The 11,321-nt window shown below is 36.9% G+C and overlaps 1 protein-coding gene across 1 annotated transcript; it reads left to right on the forward strand.

Annotated features, from left to right (window-relative positions):
- The first annotated feature begins 830 nt into the window (after positions 1-830).
- Positions 831-11,261, forward strand: dnpep (aspartyl aminopeptidase). Its single transcript, XM_039689290.2, has 15 exons — positions 831-919; positions 1,134-1,224; positions 1,793-1,881; positions 2,174-2,287; positions 2,482-2,607; positions 2,994-3,118; positions 3,249-3,333; positions 5,624-5,731; positions 6,381-6,458; positions 6,574-6,654; positions 6,759-6,919; positions 7,516-7,555; positions 7,644-7,745; positions 8,515-8,682; positions 10,974-11,261. Exons 1-15 carry the CDS (start codon positions 914-916, stop codon positions 11,022-11,024), a joined length of 1,425 nt encoding a protein of 474 aa, XP_039545224.2. The 5' UTR covers positions 831-913; the 3' UTR covers positions 11,025-11,261.
- Positions 11,262-11,321: the final 60 nt, after the last annotated feature.

The raw sequence follows: 11,321 nt of genomic DNA on the forward strand, positions 1-11,321 counted from the left end.
GAGTGAACACGTCTCCTTGATTTCCTTACTTTCCCATGACTGAATTTCATATTATATTATATTATATTATATTATATTGTATTATATTATATTATATTATATTATATTATATTATATTATATTATATTATATTATATTATATTATATTATATTATATTATATTATATTATATTATATTAGCCATTATATTATATTAGCCATTATATTATATTGACCAGGACAATAAGCTATTTAATTTCTCAAAAACCAAATCATACAATGATTCTGAACAAGACACACATTTGTCTGACACTAGGTGGCGCTATAATAAGACCATATACATTTTAGTTCTGAACCCTGAAACGAGAAGGGCCAGAAACCAAATTCTTCTGAATCATTCAAGTCAAACCCTGCAAAATATCCATTTTGAATTTCCTGAAAAATCAATGTTTTCTAGCCTCCTATTGCATGGAATTCATACATCATCTCAATGAAGCAAATTCAATTTTGGGGCATTGCCTGACTGATGTCAGTTATTATTTTGAAGAATGTCGGCTGAATGCAATGGTGGATGGCGACTGAAGGGCCAAACTTAACAGAACTTGATACAGATAGACAATACGACATTCTGAAGATGCACGACAAGTCACGTTAAATTCTGCCCATCTTAAATCATATGTTCATATAATGTCAAAACTGTTAGGCTGAAAAAAAACAAACAAACATTTGCCCCAAAGAAGAGGCATTCCGTACAAATATTTCCCTGTAAACACAATAGACTGTAAACAACAATAACAACAACAACAGCAATTCTGCTGTACCTCCAACCACTAGAGGGCGCAAAACGTCTTCTGCTACCAACCAGACCACAGCAAATCCCCATTGCTTCCTGCGTTCATGCCCTGAACTGAATGTGAAAGTCCACTAATCATATATGCAGGTAAGAACGGTTGACGGGTAACTTCAAGGGTTGTATCCATGTGCATAGCTTACTAAAGATATGAAAATCTCCAAAACAATGATAATGAAAATCTTCAAAACAAGAATACAGTTTGTTTCACGCTGTCACTAATGGAGTGTCTGAATTAAAAGTGTCTCTGCATATGACTGACTGCTTGTGCTTATTTTTACTGTTTCCTCAATTATTTTCACAGTCTTTCGTCATGAAAAGCTCCAAAGAAGCTGTCCAGGCCGCTGCCAAAGAGTTTCTTACTTTTGTCAATAAAGGAGTTTCACCATACCATGGTAAGAATGACATAGGACTGAAATGCTGTAAAGTTGTGAGCCATGACAATGTAAATATAGACCATTTTGCAAGATGTAAACAACACTGGTCCTGAAACACTTCCTGTTTCAGTTTGTAACTGTTTTCTTTATTTCACATGTAAAGAAAACATCTTAAAGATGTTTGTTTAACTTTTTGATTCAGTTTTATATGTTCTGTTGGTTGTATTTTCTCCCAGCTTTTATGTAGTGTTAAAAAACTGAAACAGGAAGTGCTTCTGGACCAGTGTTGTTTACATCTTGCAAAATGGTCTATAGAGAAATGCATGAAAGCTTCACTTTTGTCGGTAATATGATTAGCCAACTTAACAGTCTGACTAGATTATGGGGCTTGAACATTGTTCCTTACTGGCTGATATGATATGGAGCTCCAGATATGGTTACCGTAATAGATCTTGATCTAGACTTTGGAAGAATGCACAGTCTTCACTTTTTGCCTCAATTTAGGTGTACGAAACGTGCAAGAGTTCAATTGTATGTAAGTTTACTGTCTGGATATCTCACTTTTCCTTTCTTCTCCGTCTTGCAGTGGTGGAGGAATGTAAATCCCGCCTGCTGAAGGCTGGTTTTACTGAGCTCAAGGAGGCTGAACATTGGAACATTAAACCTGCCAGTAAGGTGTGTGTGAGCTTGAATCTTAGCATAAGCCCCTACGAATGGGGAAGGGACTTTCAAAGGTGCATATTAAAATATAATTATAATGATGTTGTGATACGTATATTATATATTGCAACAAAAAAAAAAAACACTCTTCAAACAGAAGGTAGCGCCGTAGCAGGCAGAAGTGTAGAAACTTGTTTATTAAATATGTCCTACTAGTCATACAGAATGTCTTCCGCCATATGTAGCTTATTCTATTATTTTTGCACAGAACGAGAAACTGTATTTACTGTGATCTTTCCTTTTCCAGTACTTTGTTACCAGAAATTACTCCTCCATTATTGCCTTTGCTGTCGGTGGTCTCTACAAGCCTGGAAATGGTTTTTCCATGATCGGGGCTCATACGGACAGTCCGTGTCTGAGGGTGAGATGCACAAACACCTGATGCCCTGTGAAAGGGCTTTGATATAGATTAGATGTCAGTTCTCGGAGTGTTCTGTAGTTTTGTTTAGTAATTACATTATAGCATGCAGATGACCGTATAGCACATTAATTTAAGTAGAGGATGCATATGGGTATCATTCTTAATTTCCTGTGTGTTTGTGTGTGCATGCTCAGGTGAAGCCACGCTCTAAGAAGACAAAGTTGGGCTTCTTGCAGATAGGAGTGGAGTGTTATGGAGGGGGAATCTGGAACACATGGTTTGATCGTGACCTGACAGTTGCTGGACGGATCATGGTTAAGGTAAACCTCTGGCTGCATTTAAACTTGGCATTTAACATGCGATCACCTTGATCCAATCAAAAGCAAACTTACTGCATTCTACTCCGCCCTTGATTGTCTCGCAAAACCCCATCACAATGCGCCCTCGACTAGGGGCCTATACCATGAAGCCGGTTTAGGTTGCTAGTCAGGTATGTTTCATTTTTATTTTATATTTAGAGTGCTTTTTAACACTATATTGTTGTTATTATTATAGTAATCACTCTTGGGAGTGTGAAGGGCTTTAATCTATAATATAGAAATGTAAAACCTACCCAGGTTCATTTGAATTATCCTTTGTTGATCTTTAAGTTATTTGAATAACACTTGCATTTACCAGTGTTGTCTGTTTATTTCTCTTTGCACAGAGCGAAGGCAAGCTTGTGCATCATCTGGTTCATATTCCCCGTCCCATCCTCAGGATCCCCCACCTTGCCATTCACCTGCAGAGAGACATCAATGACTCCTTTGGACCTAACAAGGAAAACCACCTGTAAGCACTAATTTAGCCATAGGAAAAGATAGGGAGCAGGACAGGTGGAGCTATGGGACAGATGTGGATAAGCACGTAAGAATGCTGCTGATTTTTGTTTAGCATGTATCTGTGTTTTTGTCCGTTGTAGAGCACCTTTCCTGGCCACTGCCATACAGGAGGAGCTCGTAACAGGAACTGCCTCCTGTGGAGATGCCTCTAATGCAACGTCCATCGTAAGATCATGCAAATTCATGCTTTAGGTGTACAAAACCACACAAGTCTGATTAAAGTTGAAGTATATTCTATCTGCGTAACCAAATGACAATTAATAGGGCTGTCAAGCGCTTAAATATTTTTAAATATAATAATTACATAATGTGCCGATTTGAATTAATCCCGCATCCATTTTGGCAAAGAAGTTACCCTTAAAAATAATTGTTATATGAGAAAAGCATTGAATAGACATTTACAAAAAGTAACTTTATAGAAAAATATATTTTAATTCGCCACTGAATTTATTATACATGAACTTTGACCATAGTTTTTAGAAGCTGCATCTGAGGTGGCATTTAGCTATATTTACACAGACTGTTTAATGCAGCGCAGAGGTGGCATGAATATGAAGGAATAATGAAATGATTTTCTAAATATAAAACTATAACCGCCAGTAAGTGGTGGCAATTTTTTGGCTTAAAGGATTAGTTCACTTTTCAAAAACCTTTTGCTGATAATTTACTCAACCCCATGTCATCCAAGATATCCATGTCTTTCTTTCTTCAGTCGAAAAGAAATTAAGGTTCTTGATAAACATTCCAGGATTTTTCTCCATATAATGGACTTCAATGGGAACCAAACAGTTCAAGGTCCAAAAGACAGTTTCAGTGCAAACTTTTCAAAGGGCTTTAAACGATTCCAGACGATGAATAAGATGAATAATAAAAAAACAAAGTTTAAGTTTTATAAGCTCAAATGGTCATTCATTGTCTGGTATCGTTTAAAGCCCTTTGAAGCTTCACTGAAACTGTCTTTTGGACCTTGAACTGTTTGGTTCCCATTGAAGTCCATTATATGGAGAAAAATCCTGTAATGTTTTCATTTAAAACCTTCATTTCTTTTCGACTGAACTGAAGAAATAATGACATGGATATCTTGGATGACATGGGGGTGAGTAAATTATCAGCAAAAGTTTTTTGAAAAGTGAACTACTCCTTTATGAGTCATTCTGGAACGAAGCAAGTGACCATCTGAATAGGTCAGTGAAGGTCGGCTCATTTTTGTGTCTAAAATGTAACAATATTAACTTCTTGTTTATTTAATTGTTGTATAAAATCAATATCACAATTGCATATGTCATATGATATTAATATTAGAAAAATGCATTAATCTGAATTATATTAGGCTTCATCATGCAGGCCATATCATATTAATAAAAGACAAAAACACATAAAGACATTTGCCCTCTTATCTTGAATTTTAGTGCCATTATTACTGAATTCTAATAGGCTTCATCTCGTAGTCAGTTGTTAGACTCATTGCCCTGACTCATGTTTGTTACTAAACTGAATGCAATGTAAGATGGCGTACAGGTCTAGGCCGGAGTGGGGTGCGTTAATAATTTGTACACATTATTTTTTCCATATTTAATCGCATCAAATTAACACGTTAAAACTACGTCCCTAATAATTAATAATGGTGCATTGATCAGGAAATTTTAGGCTTAAATTTCATTGACCAATAATGTGATCATCATCCAATATTGATCTGATTTCCAATGTTTTACAAAGAGACTCATACAAGCATTAAACCCAATTATTCAGCATAATGCTTGGTACTAAAATCGAGATGCACCAATAATAAAGGGATAGTTTACCCCCAAAAAAGAAGATTTTGTTATCGTTTATCATTCCAAAACTATAGGACTTTCGTTCATCTTTGAAACGCAAATGAAGATCTTTTTTTTTTAGTAAACCTCAGAGATTTCCATCCCTCCTTTGAAAGTCCATTCCATAAAATGTTCAAGCTTTAAACAGTTTATAAAGACATTGTAAACGTAATCCATATGAATCAAGCCATTTGACTTCCAAGTCTTCCAAACAGATATGATCACTTTATATTATCACTTTATATGAGTTTTATTTCAGCTTTTATTCTCATATAAACATTGATCAACACGCATATACAGAGCACATCAGATTTGGCCAATGGCAGCCCATCCTCAAACGAGCTCAAACCTTATTGGTTGTCATGTGTGAACACCTTTGAGCTTCCATATGAATGGAATGACATGAATGTGAGTAAGCCAATAATTATTTTCAAATTCTATACTATAGACCTATTAAGTCAATTTAAAATAGAACCCAAATTCAGTTGTAGTATGCAACAAGTGAATTTAGACACCTCAGCGTTACAATGTGCAGTATGAAAAACAGATATTTGAAGATTTCTGATTTCCACTGATAACAATAAGTGACCAATTCTTGTGTGAACATTTTCCTCAGTGTTTTTGCATCAATGTGTGTTCAGGCAGAGAAGCATCACCCTGCACTGATCCAGATGCTGTGTGAACAGCTCGGGGTCGAGCCAAACGCATTACTGGACTTTGAGCTCTGTCTGGCAGACACACAGCCTGGCGTAAGTCTCTTCGACTTCAAGTTAGACAAATACCTAAAAAAAGAGCTCTGTTTTGCTTTCTACCCTAAATGTATCTGAAAAACATTTTATTTAATGCTAATTATACAGCAAATACATTTACATGTTGTATGTACTTATTATAAATACCCGTAGTCTAAATGGATATACTTTAAGTCTGCTAAATTGTAACAACTTCATTTGTACTTTAGTTATCTGGAAGTAGTGTTGAAGTAGTGCATGTATATCAGTGAGTCTCAAGCGATATGAAAGTATGAAATAAATGCATTTTCTTTTCTTTTCTTTTTTTACTAGGGTAGTCTTTTTCTTTTCTTTCTTTTTTGTTGTTGAGGTTTTGCGCAGAATTGTGCTGACATAAAGAGGATTAGTATGCAGGGTACATTTGTGCTCAGCAAAGAGGATTGCTGTTATTTTTACCCGACTGAAGAGAAGCCTTTAAATGTGAGAGTGGGACTCCCAGCAGAATGAAGCATTACTTTAGAAAATCTTGAAGGAACAAGACGAAGAGCTCTAATGGCTCTCATTTCCATATGATTTGCACATAAACTAACTCTGAAACGACGGTGGGTGGTTCTCGCCTGGGCTTTTTAACTGATTTTCATGAGTTTCGACATGTTTTTGTGTTCTGCAGGCACTGGGTGGTGTCTATGAGGAATTCATTTTCTCTCCTCGTCTGGATAACCTGCACAGTTGTTTCTGTGCCCTCACGGTACGTCTGAACACAGAGAGCAACATCTTATTAAATATTCACTCATTCACTCACTCAGAAATGATCTGAGGAGTGATGATAAATAATTAATGCATAATTATGTCTTCCCTCCCAGGCACTCATGGACTCCAGCACACCTGATTCTCTTGGTAAAGATCCAAACATCCGTATGGTTACTCTATATGACAACGAAGAGGTGAGATAAAAACAAAATGCAAATATTATGAGCAAATGCAGATTCTAAATCCATCGGTCACCAGTCTGCTACGCAAATAATTTGGCTTCTTTGTTGATCTATAGGTGGGATCTGAAAGCGCTCAGGGAGCTCAGTCTAACCTGACTGAGTTGATTCTGCGACGTCTAGCTTCGACCCCTGACAATCTGACCGCCTTTCAGGAGGCAGTGCCACTGTCCTTCATGATCAGTGCAGACATGGCACATGCTGCACACCCTAACTTCCAGTCAGTCTTTTACTATGCCAGCTTGTTTGTTTCTGCGCTTATCCTGGTACAATGTATCATGACAATGGTGACAACGGAACTTGTGCTTTAAAAATAATCATATTTCCCAGTCACAAGAAATACCTGGTAATTTTCAAATTGTTATTTCCAGTCTTGGAAGTAACTAAAAAATAATAAAATTAAAAATCAGTATCAATAATATTAAGTACCACAACTGTTTTCAACATTGATAATAAGAAGAAATGGTTCTCGAGCACCAAATTAGCATATTAGAATGATACATTCTACATACACACACACACAAACTTAAGAGTTGGGTACATTACATCTTAAAAGTATAAAATTTCACAACATTTCTGTTTTTAACATAGTTTTGATCGAGTAAATGCAGAATAAGAGATTTCTTTCAAAAACATAAAAAAAACGTTTTCCATAACATGTGATACATTTTGTTTACAGGCTAGAAATTGTTAATGAAATGATTAATTACGTTATTATTATCCAACTGGACAAGGGTCAATGACAAGTGTCCATGGTAAAGTTAAAGTTTAAAACGTCATATTTGTAATGTATAATAAATATTATTCACCTTACAGGGAGAAACATGAGGAGAACCACAGGCCTGCATTTCATAAGGTAACAAACAAACTCACTAATGCCTCTTCAACACATTCATGCAAGAGCCCAAATAGCTAAATCTCCCACATTGTTTGTCCTGGATCAGGGTCCAGTCATCAAGTTTAACAGTAACCAGCGCTATGCCACCACTGCTGTAACTGCTGCTATATTACGAGAGATTGCAGGAAAAGTGGGCGTACCTCTACAGGTAAGCAGAACATTCCCTCCTCCCTTCCATTTCATTATATCCTGCTTCACCATCTGTCAAGATTCTTCTGCCATATGAATCAGTTAAAGTGCTCCTCATTATCTGGGCTAAAATTAGCATTACTAGACATGAAATGCAAGAGAAAGCAGTTGATTACTGTTGGTAGCTATTTAGAATGTTTATTGATATTTGTATATATCACGAGAATGCCATTCCTCTTCATACCATTGCTCCTAGCAACATAAGACCATGTGGGGATTCATAAACAAAAGGGTGAGGAAGAGGAAAAAGAATGATAGAAAGAGGGTGGATGAAATCTTGCCACCATAAACCCTGTTCGTACAGTATACACAATTAACAGTGATATAAATAACTCTCTTCTCTCTGTGTGGAATGGGTAATGATATAAATATTTAAAAGCAATCTGTTCATCATAAAGTGATCGCGCCTTCAGAAAATGTGGACTAAACCGCTCAATTCATATTGATTTGTTTTTTTTAATGATCTGTCTATGAACTTTTTGAAGCTTCAAAGTAGCTGAGGGACAGGAATCTCTCGAATTTCCTCAAAAATATCTTCACTTGTGTTCTGAAGATGAATGAAAGTCCTAGGGGTTTTGAATGACGTCAGGGTAATTAATGACAGAATTTATATTTTTGGGTGAACTATCCCTTTAAATTTAATTTGACATGTATTTTTTGTAAACCGACCTTGTGCATGTGGAAAGGCGCTATATAAATAAAAGATTTTTCTGCTTCTTCTTCCACAGGATGTGATGGTTAGGAATGACAGTCCATGTGGAACAACAATTGGGCCAATTTTAGCAGCTCGTTTAGGAATGGCAGTCCTGGATCTCGGGGCACCGCAGCTTGCCATGCACTCCATTCGTGAGATGTGCTGCACATCTGGAGTTCTCCAGACCACCACGCTCTTTCAGGTAAACGCCAGCTTAACCTCATAAGGTTTGGTCATTCGCTATTATAAGGGCTATTTAGTTGTAAAATTTGGAGTTCTGTGAAAATTGAAATATTAAATGGGCCATGGTTATGAAGTGAATTATTTCAGAATGACAAATCGAGCATGTAAATGCTGAAAGTAATCTTAAAGGAACACTCCGACTTTTTGGGACTTTAGCCTATTCACCTTATCCCCCAGAGTTAGATAAGTCCATACATACCTTTTTCATCTCCGTGCGTGCTATAAGTCTGTTTGACGCACCCACCGCTAGCCTAGCTTAGCACAAAGACTCGATGTGACTGGTTGCAGCTTTCATACTGATCCAAATGAGTGGCAAAATAACGCAAACGTTTTCCTATTTACATGTTGTGGTTTGTATAGTCACATAATGTACAAATAACAAAGTCAAATGAGACACAGACATCTTTTAACCGTATAAAACCTGGGAACTATTCTCTGAAGGCGAAGCACTGCTACTTTGACGGCGTAATAACCGCATCACCGGAGACACGCCGTGGTGAGGAGCGGAGAGTTCGCTTGGTGTTTGGGTAATAGAGTCAGCAATTTATAAATAGTAAAAGCGTAGTTTAGAGTCATGGGTTTTCGCTCTATTGTAAATAGCTGCGACTGTAAACAGGGGAGGTAATACCATGTTTCACAGAATTCCAACTAAAAACGCTGACTGGATGAAGAAATGGCTAACTTACTCTGGATATTTATCCAAACACACCTAAGATTATCAAGGGACATTATGTTTGCTCGGTACATTTCAATGAGGACGACTATTTTGAAAAAATGGAATTTGCCACACGGACCATAATGTGCTGAAGGATACGGCCATCCCATCGATAGCACAGACAGGACAAGTGGATCACCTGCGACCTGCGGCTGAGGTAAGTGTTCCGTTATGTTTTTAGATGACCTACTGTAACAGTGCCTTTAGCCAGATCTAATGTAACGTTAGTGACACTATTATATGATTAGGGTATGAATATGTTTTTATCTTGATGCGGTGCGGACGCGCTTGGGAAAAAAAACTTGAACTTGCACCCTGCGCGCGGCGCGCCTAGTAGCCTAAATTTGAAATAACCATGGAAATAACGAACTTGAGCGTGCAAAAGGGTACGATAGGCTGTGAGTTCATTGTGCAAAAACAATTTGTGCTATTACTTTCCCCTTATTCTATCCTATAGTAATGCAATACTGTATATTATATAGGCAAATGTATTTACTGTTGAATACATTTGGTTCAGCTAATAAATTGCATTTAAAATATATTGATTCCTGTAATAATAATTATTTATTCATGTGATATTTATAAATCTGGGTGCGTTTTTGGTTGGAAATCAATGAAACATGGTACTGTATTACCTGGTCTCCCCTGTTTATTGTCACAGCTCATACAATAAAGCAAACACCCATAATAAACTTTGCTTTTCTATCTAACGTTAGTAATTGCTGACTCTTTATTCCAACGCTGAGCGAAGCGAACTCTCTGCTCCTCGTCACGGTGCGTCTCAGGTGATTGTTATCACTCTGCCCAAGTAGCAGTGCTTCCCCTTCAGAAAATATAGTATTTATACGGTCAAAAGATGTCTGTGTCTCATATGGCCTTGATATTTGCACACTCTGTGACTATACAAACCACAACATGTAAATAGGAAAACATTTGCGTTATTTTGTCACTCATTTGGATTAGTATGAAAGCTGCAACCATTCACATCCAGTCTTTGTGCTAAGCTAGGCTAGCGGTGGGTGCGTCAAACAGACTTATAGCACGCACGGAGATGAAAATGGTATGTATGGACTTATCTAACTCTGGGGGGTAAGGTGAATAGGCTAAAGTCCCAAAAAGTCGGAGTGTTCCTTTAAAGATATGGTTCACATTTACTCTTCATGCTGTTTCAAACCTGTACAACTTGCTTTCTTCCATGAACACTTTTGAAAGATTGCATTGGTTTCTCCTTTACGATTATATGAAGAATGGAGACATTCCATGAATGCATCATAAAATGTTGCTTTATTGGTGAATAAATTATTCGGAGTGGTTTTGTGAATGGGGTCAAACAACATATTAAAAAGATCCAACACATAAGAATAATATGAATAATACATAAGAGCACTTTTTTAAAGCATCATGCTCCATTCATTGTAACTGCATGAAAAGGAGTGACGATTTTCTTCGTTTCTGTATCATGGAAGAATTCAAGCCAAATGGTTTTTATTTTAAAGGTCTGTTTTGGGTTGTAATAACTGTTTTGTAATATGCAGGGCTTCTTTGAGCACTTCCCCATTGTACGAAGCACAGTAACTGTGGACTAGACTGAATCATCAGAACCATACAGATGGGATTCATGGATGTCATTATTAGCGAAATCAGTGTCACTTTTCCAACACCCATTCATCTTCTCATTGTATCAATCACTGCCATCTGTTCATTATGTCAACATATGTCCATTTGTTTATCACTGCTTGGAGAAGATGGAGAGTTTTAAACACTATGGTACATATAATGTGGCACTCGACTTTGTGAACTTGCTAATAAAACCGATAAACCTATGATGCCTTGATTTCATGTCTTCCATTATTGTTATTTGCATGTCATATATGCTTTGAATC

Source organism: Pimephales promelas, chromosome 8 (assembly GCF_988280905.1).
Source record: "Pimephales promelas chromosome 8, fPimPro1.hap1.1, whole genome shotgun sequence".
In the NCBI taxonomy this organism is placed as follows: Eukaryota; Metazoa; Chordata; class Actinopteri; order Cypriniformes; family Leuciscidae; genus Pimephales; species Pimephales promelas.